Source organism: Porites lutea, chromosome 11, assembly GCF_958299795.1.
Source record: "Porites lutea chromosome 11, jaPorLute2.1, whole genome shotgun sequence".
Classification (NCBI taxonomy): Eukaryota; Metazoa; Cnidaria; class Anthozoa; order Scleractinia; family Poritidae; genus Porites; species Porites lutea.
The window spans coordinates 173413-194432 of NC_133211.1; the positions used below are offsets into that span (position 1 = coordinate 173413).

General features: G+C 37.6%; 1 protein-coding gene across 2 annotated transcripts in view; it reads right to left on the bottom strand.

The window, feature by feature from the left end:
* LOC140951778 (uncharacterized) overlaps positions 1 to 21020 on the bottom strand; it is a 44673-nt gene that overhangs the window by 16600 nt on the left and 7053 nt on the right. For both annotated transcript variants that reach the window (XM_073401126.1, XM_073401127.1), the window contains exons 3-14: positions 20408 to 20522; positions 17841 to 17965; positions 15621 to 15670; positions 12782 to 12842; positions 9604 to 9739; positions 8180 to 8368; positions 7450 to 7484; positions 5692 to 5767; positions 5495 to 5568; positions 1643 to 1736; positions 683 to 744; positions 462 to 588 (exon numbers count right to left, since the gene is read on the bottom strand). In XM_073401126.1, coding sequence (XP_073257227.1) covers positions 462 to 588; positions 683 to 744; positions 1643 to 1736; positions 5495 to 5568; positions 5692 to 5767; positions 7450 to 7484; positions 8180 to 8368; positions 9604 to 9739; positions 12782 to 12842; positions 15621 to 15670; positions 17841 to 17965; positions 20408 to 20522 — 1144 coding nt within the window. The remainder of the gene's footprint in view (positions 1 to 461; positions 589 to 682; positions 745 to 1642; positions 1737 to 5494; positions 5569 to 5691; positions 5768 to 7449; positions 7485 to 8179; positions 8369 to 9603; positions 9740 to 12781; positions 12843 to 15620; positions 15671 to 17840; positions 17966 to 20407; positions 20523 to 21020) is intronic.

Sequence of the window (21020 nt, forward strand, 5' to 3'; positions counted from 1 at the left end):
AACGTCAGTCACTGTCAACAACAACAGTCCTATTCAGGACTACATTCACCCGGACGATCAAACACAACCTACTTTTGAAACGACTCCTGGGTTCAAACCTTTCACAAAAAAGATGTAGTTTGCGAAGTCTAGGCATCCACACAAACTGGACCCTTGGATAAATGTCACTAATTAAATGAGCAGGTAAAGAGGTATGCAAAAGATAGGAATGGTTTTGCTGCACTGGTTGGTTGCATGTGCAGTCGCTAGTGCAACTCCATGGTAACAGGTTTACAGTCTGGAAGATTTTAACTGTGCTGTACTGTGCGTGCTCAAATCCATTGCAGACAAGTCTTCTATGAAAATTTATTCATTAAGATTACAGGTTTGGGTACTGCAGGTGGGGCAATAAGCACTTCTCTCTATTACTAACAGGGCTTACCTAATAGTCAAAGTAGTTGAATATTAATATTGTGACTTACCTAAACAGATGAAGCCTGACTGTGGATCATAGAATCTCTCCAGTAAGCTGATGATTGTAGACTTGCCACCTCCAGAGGGACCAACTAATGCAACAGTTTGTCCAGGCATAAGCTCAAATGACAATCCCTGTAACATAGAAGTAACACTGTACATCAGGCTACAAGAACCTTACCTGACTGGGATAATTATCAATTTGAACTAACATTCACAGAAATTTTACCTTAAGCACAAAATTTTCTGGTCGAGATGGGTAGGCAAAACACACATCTTGAAATTGGACAGCTGTAAGAAGTTTACGAAAGTTAAGAATTAGCATCAGGATAAAACTAATTATTATAATTTATTAAAGGAATACTTAATTTTATTATTTATGAGCAAAAAAAATTAATTTGTTCAGTATCTAATTAAAGCTTGTACAGAATTGTGGAAGCAAATTTCAAGGATTTTTCTGGGCTCAAGGTTACAGAATAAGTGATTGTTTAAAACCTTAACCCATTCACCCTGGACCTGTGGGTGAATTTTCTAATTTTTGCTTTCTGTGCATGGCCGAACTTCGCAAGCTAATAATTTGCATCAGGATCAGAAGGTCGCAAAGTGTACGACATGTAAATGGCTTTACAGTAAGTTGTAGCTCTTTATAGCACAACAGTGACCAGACAACCCCTTGCCTAGCTTCAAAATGCATTTATCACAAAATTTCCAGGGATGAATGGGTTAATGAATGAAGGCACCAGACTAGTAAGAGAGTTCTGATACTTCTCATGCTGCAAATGAATGTTTTGGCCACAAGATTTGACTGCTGCTCCATATTTGGAAATCAAAACAATTATTGAGCTAAAATAATGTTGGCTTTTTCCAGGTACAGAAAACAGTTAGTTAGTTGGTTAGCAGATTTCAAGCCCTTTTTGGAAAATACAACACCCTGGGCTAACAATGAGCATCTCTTCCCTCTTCAGAGGAGCAATAGGGTATATTGGGGTCTGCTGCCAGAAAAGAGTGTAGACAGAAAAGCAAAAAGGCACCGTCCATTTGAACACCTGCACCCACTATACTCAGAAGATTCTCCACAAGAAAATACACTTTGAGCTTCTGCAGTCGATCTGTGGAGTTCAGTCATGACCTCTTGCTGTTGTTCAGCTTCTACTTTTTATGAATAATACAATCATCCATGATCACTTACTCTCATTGATTGATGACAATGTTCGTCCTCCTTCCATGTTGATGGCTGGTAAACGATCCATCAGCTCAAACATACGTACTGAAGCACCTACTGCCTAAAAAAAGATATTATAATGAAGCACATGGCTCCGTGAAATAAGATTTGTGTAATTGCCCCCGCAGGGATTTCGCCCAGAGGCGACATTCCGAGGAGGCACCCTAGTAACTCGCGCGTATATTAAGGACAGTACTTACAGTTCAAATATACAGTCAGTATACTAGAAAAAATCTTGATTTGCTCGAACTGGGGCTGCGAGGAATCGGTAGGTAATGATGACGTTTTTATTGTTTGCGCCCGCAAGTACAAAATGGTTAGGATGATGTAAAGACAGAAAATCCCGAAGGGACCACTCAGGTAGATTTTGTGACATTTATTGTGCAGTCATACTTCGATACTCTTTTGCATGACGCAGTGACATTCTGTGGAGCAGTTGTTTTGAAAGTTATGGACCAAAAGACACTCGTTAAGCACAGGGGACTGGTTATAAGATGCCTTTAACTGTGTATATATAAACACTTGGAGAGTTTGCCAGACACGAGTTCACAAATCTTTGATTTATATTGGAAACCTTGCCAGACACTCTTTCTCTCTCTTTGACCGGAATAAGACTCAGCCCCAAACAAGCAAGACGAGTAAACAACGGCTAGCTTATCACTAGCAGATTGATGGACATTTACAGAAATTCGCCGACAATCAAATTCTGTGCTAACTTATTCCCTACTCACAGATGTTCTTCCGTTCTAAAGTTTCAAATAAGACTAGAATGCGCTAGCGTGAATCGGTCAAACGTCCTTTTAATTTCTAAGGCTTACTTTCCGGCAAATGAAATGACCTGAATGTAAAAAGGGCAAGAGAAATAGTGAAAAATTCAACTTCTAATTAAATCTTTTCTTATGGTTTAGAATAAACTATTCTCGAAACTGAGAATGTTTGATCAAAGCTGTGTAAATCGAGCTGAAACTGTGCATGGAACCTTGCGTTTCCTGTATTTATCTCACCTATTGTATGGAATATGTGTGAAAATCTTCATTATGAATCGGTATATTTCAAAGAGCTACACAACCAGCAAGAATACTATTGACCGACAATATAAAGAACGGGGGCAGCTGTAGTGTCAACTATTACTAGTTAAGAGGCTGTGCTTATTAGCTAGTTTTTAATATTATTTAGGTCTGCTTAATGTGAGGTGTTTGCCAAAAACTGGTTCTTATACATTAGCTTATACATCTTATCAAGGTCAAAAGTTGTCACAAGCTTCAATCACATGGTGTCTGTATCCATCTTTTGGTCATTTTGTTGATTTAGAATCAGTGAAAGGTTCTGGCAATTTTGCTTTTTTACAGAAAGATCACCTCTGCTACTTGAAAAGAGCAGAAAAATTAACTTTCTGCATTTATTATTCATAGAACAACATACAAAATTGTTACCTTTTTTGTTAATGCTAGTCGATCAGGTGAAAAGTTAAAAAGGGTACCTTTTTAGAAAAAAAGGGCGGGCATTTTAAGCTTTTGGGTGAAAATATTTTAACGTCAATATTGTCCGCTTTTCATCCATTTCTCACTTTACCAAACAAAACTTTAAAGCGCGAGAAAGGGAACCTTTTTTTCAGTTTGAAACGATCTCTTCAAAAGCGCGAAAAAGGTACCTTTTTTGCGGTTACAAGCAATCTCATCAAAAGTGCGAAAAAGGTACCTTTAAAAATAAATGATGTTTCAATTAAAATCCTACTGATTGACAGATGTCAAGCAACCGTTGGCGCCCCTAACGAACGATACACAGACGTTTTTAGGGGATTCTATGTCCTGTTTCTACAATCGAATTTCACAGTCCCGAATCTAATTAAAACTAGCAAAACCCATCCTAGACTGCCCTAGAAACACCTGTATGGGAGGCTATTCCTCAATGGCCCCGGCTATTTAACAGAAATGGCTCGGACGCGCAATATTATAATTATCCCGTCCTACATTATTGGCATATTTTCCGAGCTACAAACGTGGACGAGGGTCTACTATGGGGAATCATTGGACTAAAAAAAAATAGCTGGCTCCTTTTAGCCGATCAAAATTGAGAAACTAGACTGAAGAATACTGAATACTGGCTACCATCCAAATGGATGTTCTTTCAAACTAGATGCATGTGGAGGACCTAAGCAAGCCGGCCCATTTTTATGCGTTGAGCGAAGACTTAAAAAAAGTCCTATATGAAAAGTCGAACCATTTTAATCTGCGAAAAAAATATATCAGATTCTACGTCGATCTACGACAAACAGCAGAGAAGTGTTTTTTTCTTTTAGGTCTGAACTGAGCCGGTTATCATAATAACTGTTTTGTTTCGTGGGTACCTTTTTTCACTTCTGAATGATGGAATCCACTTCGTATTCGTTCAGTCGTCTTATCCTATATTTAGCACAAAACAATTGCACGTTTCTCTCTGAAAAGCCTCTTGCTACTTCTGGAAAGTTTTGTCTGAGAATTTCACTGACATGTTTGTACATTTTATTGTCTTCAATGAGATTCCTTATTAAAATAACATTGCTTTCCACATATTCCGCCATATTTGTCTCTTGACTAGTGGGTCAGTCAATTCAAGCAAAACAAATGGCACCAAACGGTTGACATCTGACAATCAGTAGGATTTGAAACGGCTTTCAAATATAGTTTGAAAACGCCATTTATTTTTAAGGTTCCTTTTTCGCACTTATGAGAACATCGTTTCCAACCGCAAGCAAGGTACCTTTTTTGCTCTTTTCATAGGAACGTTTCTAAACCGCAAAAAAGGTACCTTTTTCGCACTTTTAAAGAGATCGCTTCAAACTGAAAAAAAGGTACCTTTTTCGCACTTTAAAGTTTTGTTTGGTAAAGTGAGAAATGGATGAAAAGCGGACAATATTGACGTTAAAAAATTTTCACCCAAAAGCTTAAAATTAAAATACCCCCCTTTTTTTTCTAAAAAGGTACCTTTTTTTAACTTTTCACCTGATCGACTAGCATTAACAAAAAAGGTAACAATTTTGCATGTCGTTCTATAAAAAATAAATGCAGAAAGTTAATTTTTCTGCTCTTTTCAAGTAGCAGAGTTGATCTTTCTGTAAAAAAGCAGAATTGCCGGAACCTTTCACTGATTATTTAGCCCATCAGTACTAGGAATGCTGTCACCTTTAGCAGCAAGTCAAGCTATTTTCTGGTCAATATTCAGCCAAAAAGAACCAAAACTGCAAAAACTTTGTTTTATAAGTTTCAAGAGCACTTAAAAGTGATGTTGAACTCTTTACTTTTACCCTTTGCTTTCTCTCTTTTCAGGTTACTTTTCAGTTGTTTTTCATTTAGCATTTTTTCTCCAGCATTTTCAACTGAATAGTGCTCATTTGGGGATAGTTTGAAATTCTCTTTCTCCTACATAAGTTAGATGTCAAAGTTGCCTATGACCATAACGATGATGACTTCAATGGCAGTAAACGGGATATCGATCTGCCTGGACAGTTACGGGTGGTTCAGGGGTGAATGGGTTAAGTGAAGTGAAAGAACGATGAAGCTCACTGAATTTTACTGCATTTTGCAAAGTAACGTGATATGATTGCAAAGAAGAAAATCATTTCTGCAGTCATACTTTACCATTTGCACTTCTCCCATAATACATCTTATTTGCCCCCCAAAACTTTGCATAACCGTTGTTAATTTTTTCCTGGGTATTATGGCCATCCCAAGAGAAATAAAAGAGAAGGCTTATGCATTTTTTTTTTTGGGGGGGGGGGGGATGTATTATGGGAGGGGTGAAAATGGTGAATAAATTGTGTCTTGAAATGCTCTATTGTACCTGCATGAAGTCACCGTACAGAGACGATAAGAAGGCAAAAGCCATGGCCACATTAAGTGTGTACAACATAAAAGCTAAAAAAAGAGAAGACAACAGAAATGAGACAGTTACCTAAATTGACATGAAATCAGTACTTTAAAATTCATCTGTGATTTTTACAGAGCTGATAACAAGAATAATCTCAAAACTACAGTTACCTGTGAGGATACCAACATCAAGCTCTTGTTTATTTACCAGACTGCCTCCATACCACAGTACTAACACAACAGCACCCTGAAGCAAACCAGCCACATCAACCATTGATTATATAATACAACATCACTTAACTGACCACTTGTGAAGTGTCAGTAAACAGAGGGACAATAGACTGCTAGACGTCTGTCAGGATTGCAAGCACGTTGTGTGTGGCAAATGAGGAAAATCTACAAGAACATGGAAAGGGAAGAAGAAGTAGCCGATGGAGAGAAAGGGTTGATAGGATTTTAGTTGATCATAGGCTCCCTTTCCACTGCTCTCTTAATTGGGTACGGTCCTGCATGGACACCATGAGAACCAATCATGTCTGTGACATAAATTCAAAATTTAACTTATGCATCATTCACTACTAATGCCGAAAATAGAAAATGTTATCAGACACCAAACACATGTTGTGTTTGCCTCTTCATCACTTTCTTCAAATAAACTTGGCAGCAAAACTTACTGATTTAAGGAATGCCCATTGATTGTGCAATAGCAAAGTTAGATGTGAAACTACTGACAACAAAAATGGACTTGACAGTCATCTCTTTCACAATAGCTGTCAACAACCATTGGTGAAGACTAGGAAATAATTGATAATCAAGATGCAGTTGGTCGAATTACAAAAACTTTCTCACCAATTACCAGCTTCTCTAATGCTTTTCTTTGTAAATATTTCAGGTTTTAAGCTCAAACCACTCCAACGCATGATCTCACACCTCATGAAACAGCACCATCACATTTGGCTTGTGAAAGCTGCTACGGGGCTGAGTTGTTCAACGCTGGCTTAAAATAACCCAGGGTTAGTGTGATATTTGAATTCAGATTTGAAAGCTTACAAAGCATTGCAGTTTTAATTCTTTTTGTCTACAAGCTGATCTGAAAATAACAGAGAAAATTATCCGAGAAAATGCTTTTGAACACAAGAAAAATAAACCCAGGTTAAATTTAAAACCAGGGCCCAGTTGTTTGAAGGCCGATTAGGGTTTAACCCAGGTTTCTTTTACTTTTGTTCAAAAGCATTTTCTTGGATAATTTTCTCTGTTGTTTTTAGAGCTTCCAATCATCAACTCGTAGACAAAAAGAATTGAAGCTGAAATGCTTTTAAAGCTTTCAAATCTGAATTCAAATCTTGCACTAACCCTGGTTATCTTAACCCAGCTCTGAACAACTCGGCCCAGATGGCTTTTGATGCCTAGTCTTCCCAGTCACAAAGAAATAAGTAAAATGAAAATTGTAGCTAGAGTGATACAATAAAAACAGGCATAAAACATAGACTTAGATAACAGTAATAAAAAACCGCCACCTGGTTAGCTCAGTTGGGAGAGTGTCACTCTGCCGAGTGGGAGGTCAGGGGTTCAAACCCCGGTCAGACCCACACTCAGGGTCTTGAAATAACTGAGAAGAAAATGCTGCCTTTGTAATGACATCTGCAAAATGGTTAGACTTTCTAGTCTTCTCGGATGAGGACGAAAAACTGTACGTCCTGTCTAACAGCACTTTCACTGATTTGTTCTTGTGGGATGTGAAAGAACCCACATCACTATTCGAAAAGAGTAGAGGTCGAGACTTCACTGGTCTGGCCAACCTTTACGGGACGTGGGATTGGGTAGGGATGGCACCTTGCATGTGACCTGAGTCTCGCTCGTGCACATTCCCACTGGGCCAGCCTGTGTCCAGAAAAGCTGGTAAATAAATAAAATACTATTGCTACATACCTGACCTATAATGCCAACAACACCTTGAAATAACCCTGTGTAGAAACAAAATAATTACAAAAACCCTCAAAAAGTGAAGGAAACTTAAGAAAAATGACTGTTATCACCCTAGCTATTTATGTTTGAAAAACTCATTAAATTTGAAGTTAACCAGTCTTCAATACCATACAGTAAAAGCCCACATATAAGAAGCTAGTGATTTAAGAACCTACAAACAGGCTGCAACTTGGCATTTTAAATATTAAAAAATATAAGAACCTGTTCAGCCTAGAAAAGAAAAATAGGTTCCTATACAAACAAATCACTCCAATTTTGATGGTTGATTAATCACCTCTGTTTGTTAAGATTTTTGATTTTTACTGATTTACTAGAAATCTGTTTTCCATAAACCATCATGTATTAGAAATCATTACAATATTTCTGCTAATGGTTACACTACGACAACCTCTGAAAAATAAGAGCCTAATCAAACTGAATTGTGAAAATCTACCCTATAATATAAGAACCTGTTCACCCTGACCTCGAAAATTCTAGGCTCTTAAATGTGGGCTTTTACCGTAATTTTTCTTTGGATGCTTGAAACAGGTCAATAGTTCATGTATGACCCCATTCTCAGGACATTTCATGGGGTCATACATGAGCTACTGACCTTGAAACAGTTACAGGTCGTTTTGTCAAGAAATCCTTTAAAGATGTAATAACTGTAAAAATGCTAATATTTAGTACATACCTGATGCAAGAGCCAGTTTTGCTCCGACCTTGTAGCTCTTATTAATCTCTTTTTCATAATTATTCATGGATTTACGTTCCTGAGAGAATGCCCGTACAGTTCGTATATTGCCGATTGACTCCTCAGCTGTTGTTGATGCTGCTGCTAGCTCATCCTGAAATTTCTTTCGTAATCCCTGAACAAATCGTCCTACCCAAAACAATGTAACAATCAGAATTCACTTCATTTAACTGTAATGCATGATAGCAGCTAGTGGGATTTCTGGGCTATCATAACAAAATTGATTTTTTACTCGAAAGAAATACATTCAGAGGCAGCCAGATTTTAGGCAAAATCTTAACCCATTCGCTCCTGGAGATTTTGCCGAAAAACACGTTTTGAAGCTACTCGAGTGGTTTTCTGGTCACTGTCGTGCTATAAAGAGCTAAAAATTAACAAAAACCGGTTTACAGGTCGTACACTTCGCGGCCTTCTGATCCAGATGCAAAATATCAGCTTGCGAAGTTCTCAAGATTAGGTGAAAGGAAAGCTAGGTAAGCAATGGAACAAGATTTTCATGGAGATTTTCAGGTCAATGTCACATGGTTTTCTGCTTCTTTCTCCGGTGTCCTTGACTGAATTGTGCTCATTCTGGTATGGTTTGAAAGATCTCTTCACTCTGCACAAGTTAGCAGACAAAGTTGTCCTTGACTGTTAAAACTGATGATGTCACAAAGGGTAGAAAAGATGCGGATCAACATGGGCGGTTACAGGCGGTTCAGGGGCGAATGGGTTAAGGACGTTGACATATGGTTGCCAAAAATCTCAAGAGCTTCCCAGAAATCCTTTCGCATTAGAACTAGTAGAATTTGGAATTGTTTAGAGGATGAACTAGATTTGAGCCCATCGACCTTAGCTTCCTTTAAATCGGTTATTTTTCATTATTATAAGTCCACGTTAGCTGTTTCCTATGATTGTAAAGACCCACGTTTGTTCAAGTCTATCTGTTTAAAATGTAATTGTGCTTGTCCCTTGTTTCGTCCAATAACTTGTTGTACGTAGCTGTACTTTTTCTTGTATCGCCGCGTTTTTTAATATTTCTTGTTTTTATTTCTTTTATTAGTATCCGGGCCCGCTGTAATTGGCCACAGCTGTTGCTGTGTCCCTGCCAACATTCTTTCTTTCTGTTTGTTTGTTTGTTTTTTTTGGCGAAGCTAATAAAATAAAAATAAAACAAACATTTTCACAATGTCAGTGGCTTCACAGATTTTTCTCTGCGGTATAGGGAGGAGGTTTCTTGGTGAGATTTTGCATGCTGAGACTTTGACATCTCTCACTTTAATTTGGATCTCTTAACATAAACCTTTTGGTAGGACTTTCATTTAGTGCTAAGAGCTAATTTTTTTGTTGCTACACCATTCATACAAGCAGACAATTAAACACACCGTACTGCTGAGCTCCTACTCCAACAATTGGTACAACAGAGATAAGAACTCCTGTTAACTTGGGACTGAGGGTAAACATAAACACAAGAGAACCAATGATCTGAATGATGTAACGCAGCAACATTGATATATTCACCTGTAAAAAATGAAGAAATCACATTATAACATATAACACATTTAAGTGCTTGCATTGATTGGTCTAATTATAAGCCATTTACTCTTTGCCAATGGTTGAATGCTGATGAAACCTAGTGCATGCTTAAAACCGTTAACCTCACTTTCTGTAATATATTAGATTCCAGACCTTTTATATTTTAGGGCAGGGTTTGCACATGTGCAGTGGCACATGGTTCATTTTGTGCTGTTGTTCAAGACCTGAATATCAAACTTTCTCGATGATTTCATTCCTTTTTACGAGAGAAAAGGAACACCACAGTTAAATACAAATGAATAATAATGTCATGAAGACTTTCAGACTCCTTTGTTATGTTTATGTACATGTTTTTCTAAGGCAGGTACAAAAGTTGGACCGGATCAACTCGGACCGCCAGTCCAGGTCGGATCAACTCGGATCGACTCGGACCAACTCGGATCGAATAAAAAAATAAAAATAAAATAAAATTGGACTCGGATCAACTCGGAGCAATCAAAAAAATTAAATTAAATCAGCAAAACTGAAAGTTTAACCCATTTGGAGGGTAAAAAAGGCCAGATCATCCTTTTTTCTCTATGGCTTTCAGGCGCCATTTTGTTTTACCAGTGCCAGTTCCTCTCGGATCATGTTATAAACTCGTGGTTGTGGTTGCGTTACACAATGCTCTCTGCTTCACAGATATGGATGACCTCGAGGAAGGTAAAATCTCGCCCATCTTTCTCAATGAATTTGCTTCATTATGTGGTTCCAGAAAATATCCAGAACCCCACCACGGAGGGAATTGGAAATTCCAGGGGGGTGGGGGGGTCAGAGGCCCAGGACATTCCAGAAGGGAGGGGGGTTCGACCATAAAATCACTTTCCAAGGGGTCAATATCATTTCGTTTTCGACCTGAGTTCGAACATTGCTTCTTACTGACCTGGTAGATCATTTTTAGGACATAAATAACTTGAAATATATCACTTAAGATTGTTCCTTTTGATCTTAACCAGGTTTCCCTTCTTCCAAAAGCATTTTGGATGTAATTTCAAAGGAATTAGACCGACTAAAACTTGTTTTATCGCATGGTCGCGTATTCGACCGCCATTACTCATTACCAGTCTTCCTCAAAACATCAACGTGTGCAACACATCACGTTGCGTCAGTCGATCGATCAGAAGAGTGGCAATTTTGTCTCACGAAGCACAAGCTATACATTGTAACCATTTTAAAATGTAGAGTTTTTATTCTCCTTTTCATTTTCCCTTAATTTTGTAGTTGAAGGTGTGGCATGTTCATGATCGAATCCTCGCTGAAATGCTGTCGATTTCACCAAACATTTATATGGCCATCCCGCATCATATCGCATCAGTCGATCGAAAAACAGTAAATTGAACTTGGTTTCCGTTCAAGATGCAGGGGGTATTCATTGTTATCATTTCAGAGTTCAGAGTTTTTATTCTTCTCTTTGTTTTGCATTAATTTTGTGGTCGTAAGTTTGACTTGTTCTGCATTCCCGTACGAAATGGTGTTAATTCTATCAACATTCAGAACAAATCGTAAGCTTGCCCTGATTAAGGTAAATTCACAAATATAACGGACTTATTAACTTTCTCTGTTTCATTTAAACTAAGAGATGAGCAAAAATTGCGGATCAGGTTACTTTGTGGTGGTGTAGTGTGTTTTAATGTTGCGAGATCACTCAAATAAATGGAAACAGAAGTATACAAGCTTCCGATGGAAACCGTTGCGTACTAACCATAAATGGCCTCATTCCTCTACTTTAATAGTCTTTCTTCGTGAAAATGAACTTTTCCAGAGGGGTTGGGGGGTCTTTGTCACACTTGTGGAAATTCCTAGGGGGTGGGGGGGTCATCAGTTCCCTGCCAAAATGGAAAATCCAGGGAGGTGGGGGGTCCTAAGTGAAATTCCCTCCGTGGTGGGGGTCTGGATATTTTTTCTGGAACTACACATTCCAAGAAAATGATAATTCCAGTTGCCTAGAATATATATTTGCTTACTCTTTTTATTTTATTGCAGCTTTTTGTCACAAAGCAAAGAAGTTGAGGTGAGCGTGATCATAAGTTATGCGCATAATTTTTGATTAATAAGTGTACTGAATTATTTATGAGAAAAGTATCAAAAGCCTGGTCAGTTAATCGTATTTAGATAGTTACCGAAGAGTGTTTGTTTGTTTGTTTGTTCCTGTTTGTTTTTTCTGCAGGACTTCTGAAACTTCATTTTAATGATACACTAGTGAGCAGCGCACATACATTTCCAGTGAACATTTTCAACTTGGAAGGAGGAGAAACCATGCTCGCCCGGGACAAAGGACATTTCCATACCCCGGGCAAGAATCGAACTCGCGACGCTCCGGTTCAGTGGTTGGAGCGTCCGATAAACATGTAGTATTCGGAGGGTCGTGAGTTCAATTCTCGCCCGGGGTACGAAAGTTTTTGTTGTCCCGGGCGAGCATGATTTCTCCTCCTTCCAAGTTGAAAATGTTCACTGGAAGTGTATGTGTGCTGCTCACTAGTGTATCATTAAAATTAATAAAAATAAAAATAAAATTAATTTACGCAACCATGAGTTCGTGAGAAAAAAACAAAATGGAGGGTGAAAGTTAAGTGATACCGACTGATTTTATTTTTCTTTTTATAATCCGAGTTGTTGTTGTTGTTTTTTTTTTATGATCCGAGTTGATCCGAGTCCAATTTTATTTTATTTTTATTTTTTTATTAGATCGGAATTGCTCCGTATCAATCCGAGTTGATCCGACCCGGACTGGCAGTCCGAGTTGATCTGGTCCGACTTTTGTACCTGCCTGTTTTTCTGGGCTTAATGCACCGTGCACAACATTCACTGGGCAATCTTACCCTTTTTTGATCTTACTGACCAAAAAAAAAGCATCAATCTCATTTATCCCATCACAATATTCAACACCATTAAGAAATTCCTAACATAAATTGCAGCTTCGTAGTTTTAATCTTTGACATTTTCTGTCTTTCAAAACCAGTCTCCTCTACTATGATTCATAACACTTACTGTTAATGCATTCTGGATAACTTGAGTATCTGATGACAGTCTGTTAATAAGCTCCCCAGTACTAGAAAAAGATAGAGTAGCAGGACAAATATTACATCCAATTACAAATCTGATCTTGTACTAGGAGCAACTATGGCAGTTTTAACTCTTTTCTGACGGTCAAAATTCGACATAAATCATTTGAAATAGTGTTTTCTACAAAATTGTCCACATGAGCCCTCAAATTAAATAAAAAGTACAGATTTCTGTTTCCACAAAGGTTGTTGATGCTAAAAATCTGTAAAAATATGGCTCCAACAGAGCACAAGTGAGAGAGCACTAAACGAAGGCTCACCTCCTGGCGTATTTTCCTTGAAATTCTGCCATACAAGTCCTTTACAAAGTTTGGGGTGTGTTCGAAGGAATATGAGAAAAAAACCAATATTTCTGGCAATATTTTGTCATTTTTCATGAAATAAAAAGCAAATTCATGCACAGAAAACGTTCTTTTCAGAATGTACGTCATGTAAGACAACCGCTCCCCACAATTTTAATGCTGACCAGGTGAACGGCTCTGGTACATATTTGTACCACGCTGAGTGACTTCGTCAGAAAAGAGTTAAGAAACCAATAAATTAATAACGTACAATATTTATAATTACAGTTTATACATTACATGTATGTTGCATTTCTTGTTTTTTTGGGGGGGATTGTGGCCAAGTTTCTTTCAGATTGCTAAATTGCTTGCTTTGAAAGATAAAGGCTTTCAAACTCTACTTTCCCAAAAGACCTCGAGCATGACAAGTTGAAACAAACACGTGCACTGAAACAAATTTTCTCTGTAAATGCAAAAAACTTTGCATAACATGGTGAGGAATATTGAAAGTAACTCCCTTGTTGTCTCAGCCTGATGAATCAGCTTCAGAAAATTTACATACATTGAGCAGTCAGTATCAGGAAACACTGACCACAGACTGCAGACCATGGAATGCGGGTGGGTATAAAACACAGACTAGGTACAAAATGCGGACTATGGACTACCTTGGTAAAAACTGTGCTAATAGGTTCTAGGTAAGGAAAGGTAAGATCAAAAGATCTTCAAATATGTAACCCGACTAGTTCAATCGATAAAACTGATAATTGATAACAATTGATAAAATCGATAAAAATTAGTTAATATTATCAGACATCAATAAAAATCGATAAAGGGATACGTTGCGAGTAATCGATGATTATCGATTTTAAAATTATTGTTATTGATTTTATCAAACTTATCAAATTTATCGGTGTAATAAGTTTCCACGTATTTAAGGGCAGTGAAGCATCAGAACTTCCCGAAAACCAGTCTAACAAAAAATTACTCGTGTAGGATAAGTTTAAAGATTTATTTCACAAATCAAATATTGAACAAATACATAACATGACCCGTATTATACTTAACATGATTCAGCGGAGAAACAAAACGTAACAACTTCTTCTTGCATTTTACTTAGAAACTATTCAAGTTAAACACCGTTGAAACATTGTACAAGGGTAGTACAGTGGACGTACAATTCTGGGCTATGAGCGAGCAAGAAGGTCTTAAGACGTCCAGATAAAACAGATGTAAGCCCCGTATTAAACGCATTGGCAAAAACACAGCTTGCTTTTTAAACGCTGTCTCGGGAGAACCAGTACTTTGCAGTTACAATTGTCAACTATACACGATCCTTAATGACGATGATAAAATCTAGAAATCGATAAAATCAATACCTTAAAAGAGCAACGATGGTTGTGAGTATCGATTTCTATTCTCTTGATCAATAAAATTGATAACGTTTAAATTTGAATTATCGATAGTTATTGATTTATCAAACAGTTTTCCAATATCAATTTTTATTGATTGAACTAGTCAGGATATGTAAACATGTGAATTTAAGTTATAAATGTACTCCTAGACTTTCTTGGTAGAGTTGTGCCGCCCAGCAGCCCTCCAAATCCTGAGTCTGACCAAAATGCTACTTTCTACACCCATTTTTATACCTGGTCTCTAACATCCATGACAGGGGTCACAAACACAATGTTCATGTTTATATTGTTACATAGGTGTAAATCATGTCATCATTGATTAAAGAATATAAAGTTGGATGGTATATTTATTAGGGTTATTATTCATGTATAGGTAAGTAGTCCTTTCCTTCTAAATACAGCTTTTTTGCATCAAACCTTCTTATCTGGGTTCATCATTTTCTCATATCCCCAAGGCTTTGATTGGAATTGTGGCATCTATAAGAATTTCACTCTCACTAACACCAATATTATTTTTTTATTCAGTGCCTCTCAATTTCGAATCTTCTACAATTGGTTTAAAACTATAAATTGAATTCTCTTCTTTAGAACTCCTCCTTGCCCGTGCAATATGTTTTCCTTCTCCACATGACACTGATGTTGGGGAGAATAGACTGCATGACAAGCCAAAGGAATGTTTGTGTGTGAGGAAAGGAGCTAGGACTACCACTTTATGCAAGTCCACTATCAGTTTATCTCAGTTTTACCGTTCCAAAGCTGTTTTTATATATACAGTCCATATTCCACGTTTTATGCTCAGTCTGTAGTTTCTAGTCCTCATTTTATGCCTAGTCCATGCTTTATACCCAGTCTGCAGTCCATGGTCCACAGTCTGCAGTCCCTGTTTTAATTATACTGACTGATACATTACGTGACTTAGAATCATCAACATCAATAAAAAATAGAGGCTTTAGCGGTGCCTCAATGTGATAGATCAAGAGCAGCAATCTTTTCCCTTCACCCTTTGAAGAGTAATAACTGATCAAATGCTAGATGCACAGATTGAGTTTTGCTAAGAAAGGTTGGTTCTTACCGATTATTGTCAAAAAATGCCACTTCTTGACGTATAATAGAGTTGAACAGCTAAGTAAGACAAAAGCAAGTACATTAAAGTCATCTGAAAAGAACAGAACTTTGTACTTCAAACCTACAGTAGTAAAAGTAAATGTAGCTTTCAAGGCTGTGCTCTAAGGAAAATTTCAGGGAGCCCTTCGGGCTCCCAAGCATTTTAGTTTAGGCGCCCAGACCTCAAAGTTGGTCGCCCGAATAAAAATTTCTCGGAGCCCTTCGGGCTCCCAAGCGTTCCAGCCCGGGTGCCCAGGCCTCTCAAGTTGGTTGCCCGAGTACATCTGATGGAACTTTTTTTTATGCACACGAATCTTACTGGCCTGCTGATCACCAAAGTCGGCAATTTTAGCTTTTGGGTTTGACAAAAACCCGCATGTTGTCTTATGAAACCCATCAAAGTTTTTGTGCCATTCAGATTTAAAACCAGAAACGTGAGCAATGCCGCCGAATTGTTTAGGTCTTAAAGAGGGAAAAGTAGAAAAATTTCAGCAGGTTTACGTAAACTTCATTAAGATCTTTGGGTCAAGGAAAACTGTGCTTTTTACCAGCAATACTAAACCTGAAAATCAATTTTCAAAAGGTGAATCAATGCGGCATGAAATATAATGTGACGGAGTTTTATACGCAACAGATCAAACCCAAGTTTCCGTGAAGAATTCCGTGAAACAGTGAAACCGCCGCGCCCTAACCTATTGTTTAATAAAAAATAAGTCATCTTTAATTTTCTTTTCTATATTATCAGTGAATCTTTTAGGATAATTGAGCTTTTCGTGGATACGGTCGAAGCGTAAACCAGCTCTTCTTTCCGTGTTTTTATTACTTTTTTTTGGCCGTTGTATATGCATCCATGCGAATTTAGTTTTCGATACGTAAAATGCCAAGACAACGTGAAACTACCCTGTTTCTAAAACAACAATAAAAACGATCAGAACGATCATATCTTTTCTGTTTATATTTCGTTATCTTGTGTAAAGGGAAGAAAACAATCATACGTTATGTTTTAGCCAAGCAGACACAGCAGCCAAAAACCGTAAAACATTACATTTGCATACTGCTCAATACAGCAACTTCCGTTTTACACGAAAATAAATTACTCCGCGTCGCCAGCCGCGCTCTACGTCTGTCAGAAAAGTATTGACAGTTTCTCTCAAAACTGTACCTAATGAACCATTCTATCTCAAACAAAAAATTTTAAACTATTTTGAGAAGCGGTACAAATCGAAAATCGTGCCGCTTGTCACGTTCAAAGTGATGGATTATGTTACATGTGAAATCATGCAGAACGACCTTTGAACATCGACGCGCGCCCGTTTCTTCCGTACAACATTCGTAAAACATTTTCTGTAGGGTTTAGTAAACTCCGACTCAACAAGCCAACGCTATTATGTTAAATTTTTCTGCCCGCTTAACTGAACACTCCACCAGAAGCAAGAGTGCCCGGCCGGGCGACCGGGAACTTTTTTTCAGTCGCCCGAAGCTAAATGTTAGTCGCCTCAGGCGACCGGGCGCCGTTAGAGCACAGCCTTGAACTTTGATTAGTAAAGGCCAACACAGAGATGTCTCGTTCTGCCTGTTTTTTTGTTTTGTTTTAGCACCTCTTTCCTCCTCCTTCTTTATGCTGGAGCATTAAGAAATTGATCAGTGGACCAGATAAGAACGATAGCACTGAACCGCAACAAACAAGTTGGAATGCAAAAAAGGTGCTAACTTTACTATTGTCTGTACTTACTTCTGATTGGCTTAAACAGCAAAAGTTAACAAAACTTCATAAAGCAGTACATATATTCATCCTTACTTTCCAACCATCCTCCATATAACAAAATCTGGTCTCAGTTTGAATAACAAAGAAATCCTATGTGGGGAACATGTAAAATTGTAAACTTTTCTTGGCTATTGTTTTCAACTCTTGTGATTGGTCAAAATCTTTTAACACAAAAAAACACCCTTTCAAAGTGGAGTGTAAATGCATTTTATTGCGTAAACAGCCTTCACGTAGGTTTACGCATTCTCTGTGTAAAAATGAGAACATTCCTATGTGGGGAAAGCACCGTCACCGCATAACAAAAGAAATTGCTATCCACCTTACCAGGATCATTACTTAATAAGTTTCATTCTTGTGCAAACAAATAAGCACCAACTTGTTAACTTTAAGTTATCATCACATAATTATAGTTGGCATACTTACCTGTTTTCTGATGCGAGCCACAAGACGCTGCCCTGCAAGTGTAAACAACCATGCCCTCATACATGCAGCTAATGCACCAGCAAGATAAACCAGTGACAGGATCACAATAGTGTCATTCAGATGTGCTGGAAAAAAGTAATTGCTAGCATGACTATCATCATCTACTAATCATAAATTTCCAAGAACCACATTAGAGCATATTTTTTACTTGTCAAGTTAACAATGCACAGTTACTTATTTTCATCAGATTAATAACAGTCCCTCAGTATTGTCATGCAGTCAAGCAAGTTACGTGTGAGCCAGTAAAGCAAATAAAAGAGAGAAGACTGTATTCTCTTTTCACCTGCATGGAACTCTGCTCACCAAATGTGTGATCTGGGTACTTTCTGTTTGTTGCCCCTTTAATGTTGTTGAAAATGCTCACTATTTATTCTTGGGTAAAATACATGTATGTTGATGTGCAAGTTAAAGCAGTTAATGGGAATTTGCCAAAGTTTGGTCGTCACTTTGTTTTTCTTTAACACTGGATTATTTACTTGGATGATCGTTGGTCAATTGCTTTTAAACTAAAAGGAGCTGCTTGTGAAAACATACATGTAGCAACATTCTGAGTGAGCAACTTTATTAATATCTATGGTCATACATTCATCAAGAAAATGTTTGTTGCCTCCGTAAAGTTCCCATAGTAGCGACCCCCCAAAAGTAACGTTCGTCAAAAGTTTCTGACTTCTAATAAATCCCAAAACTAGCAAGCACCTGAAAATAGCGAGTCCCCAAAAAGTATCGAGACTAAGTTTTCTTAAAGGTCAAAGAATACAACTGAGGGGCAAGCTAGTACAACTCGTCTGGACACCATGGCCTACACCATGGGGTGAGCCATGGCCTACCCCATATTTTGTCCTTACCTGTCGCTACTATGGGAACTTTACAGTACCAAAGCCACAACAACTTTTCCAGGCACTATTGCTTCAATTCCCTACCACTGTTCACTGTTCAACCCTCAAAGTTAAAATTTTTGTTCAGTGGCCATTTGGCGATCAGCTCTTTGGGTTTAGTCGCCAGGGGAAATTTTTAGGTGCCAAATTATATTAATAAATTAATATATCAAAATTGTCCTTAACAAAAGCAGTTAGCAAGTTTAACTTAAAATGCAGCACTGTCTATAAATTACTCGTTTATTGTGCAAGGCATTAGTTACTGATAGTCTGAGAATAAGGTTTGCGGATTCATCTCCTTGAATCAATACTGAAACGGAATTGTAAAGACAATTACCATTTCCAGTTGTCTCTAGGGCCTTCAATCCTTCTGTATAATCCCCAGTTGGTATATGAGAGCAGAACTTAACTCATCCTCTGTTAATGTGCTCAAAATTTCCCAGTCACAAGTTGATAGGCGACCTATTTTTTTTTTTTTATGATATTTGTTTCGCATCTCTTTTGCGACTTTTGTTGATGATGAACTTCTTTCCCCAACTAACAAATATTTTTGGAGATTTAAAAGGTCATTTTTAATATCACTAGACATTGCAAAAGCCTGACAAAGGTAGGAGAGTATAGGAAGATCAACAAGTTTTCTAAATCAAATCATTGCTTTATAGAGCTAACATCGCCCACATGAAAATTTCGCAACGAGTTGTACTGGGAAAAAATGTTTTTCCCAATAAATTGAAAGGAACCCAAACAAAAATGCCGCTTACGAAATAATAAATTTTCTTTTCCCTTTATCATCGCTACAAGTGTTTAAAAAAAAATTTTTGCAACAACCATAAGCTGTCAGTTTTGCGATGTTTAGTTTCGCTTACAATTATCGCTTTTGTTTACAAAACCACGATTCAACTCGCAGCACGGTTCACATGTTACTGTTATCACATAATGTTCTGTGTTGAATTTGCACTAATTTAGCTTTCCCCCTTCATGTTATTAGATTGTCTCAGTATTGATTCAAAAATATTTATAATATGTAGTCCAGTTAAAAATCCACCGAACTTGGCTAGACAAGCATTCCTAAGATATCGAAGAAATCATCACTGTCGACAAGCAAGGCACTTTGATTGCGTGCTATTTGTCACGTGTCAAAAGTTAAAATGTCACGTGCAAGGCAACAGACTGAAGGCGATTAGGTGAACGAATGCAAGTCAAGTTTCATTGATGTTCATTTTCAAAACGCTTAGCTCTGAGACTTTTTTAAGTTTTCAATTTGGCATGTTTTTCAATGGAAAAGTAAAAAAGTAATGGAATTCAAATCAGCTAGAATAAATGTTCTTCATATTTCAGTAGAAGTGATAACCATTTCTGTTTCTATACGCCATAACATGAACCTATTCTTCACGGTCGCCAGCTTGGCGACTATTCTCCAAATCAAGTCAACAGTTCCAAAATTTTAGGTGCCATGGCGACTAAAATGGTCGCAACTTGGAGGGTTGCTGTTTAAACAATTTAGGAGATAAGTTAAGTAAAGTTACATTTGTATCATTATCTTTTTAAATCATCATACAATGAAGAAAAGGTCTACCCGTACCCACTGTGTATACCCAAAATATTCTTTTTAATTAATAAAACAGTACTTACACATGCCCTTTTCCATTGAAGCTTTGATAACTTTTCCAAAAAAGTAAGGAGCAGTAATCTGAGCTCCACTTGATGCTAAAAGAGCTAAAGATGCAACAAAAAGCAATAAAAGCTCCTGAAAAAAAACACAAGGCAAAAATAGAAATTACTTGACATTTGATTTATTACATTAAAATTCACTGTCAGGGATCGAGCAGTATTTTCTTCATTTGGTTTATTTTTTTCAGCATAGTCCAGGGTGCAAAGAAAATCATTTTTACAGCTTGCCATTCGGGCAAGCTGAAGCTAGCATTTACTAGCCCAGTCGTCATTTCAACTAGCCCCAAAAACTTTTTTGTTCTTCTGTTATTCAAATTCCTCATAAAACATCACTTGCCCGTCGGGCAAGTTAGAAACAGAATACACTAGCCCGATAGCAAAATCCACTAGCCCCGGGCTATCGGACAGTACTTTCTTTGCACGCTGATAGTAGTTGCATTGTGTATAATATATGTTGTGGTTTAAATTTTTTCTTTACTCTAAATTTTTTAAACCAGTTCAAATTTTTCAGACTGGTTAGAAATTTTTAAACCAGTTCTTTTATCGACTGTCTGAAAAAGCGGCGGGGCTAAAG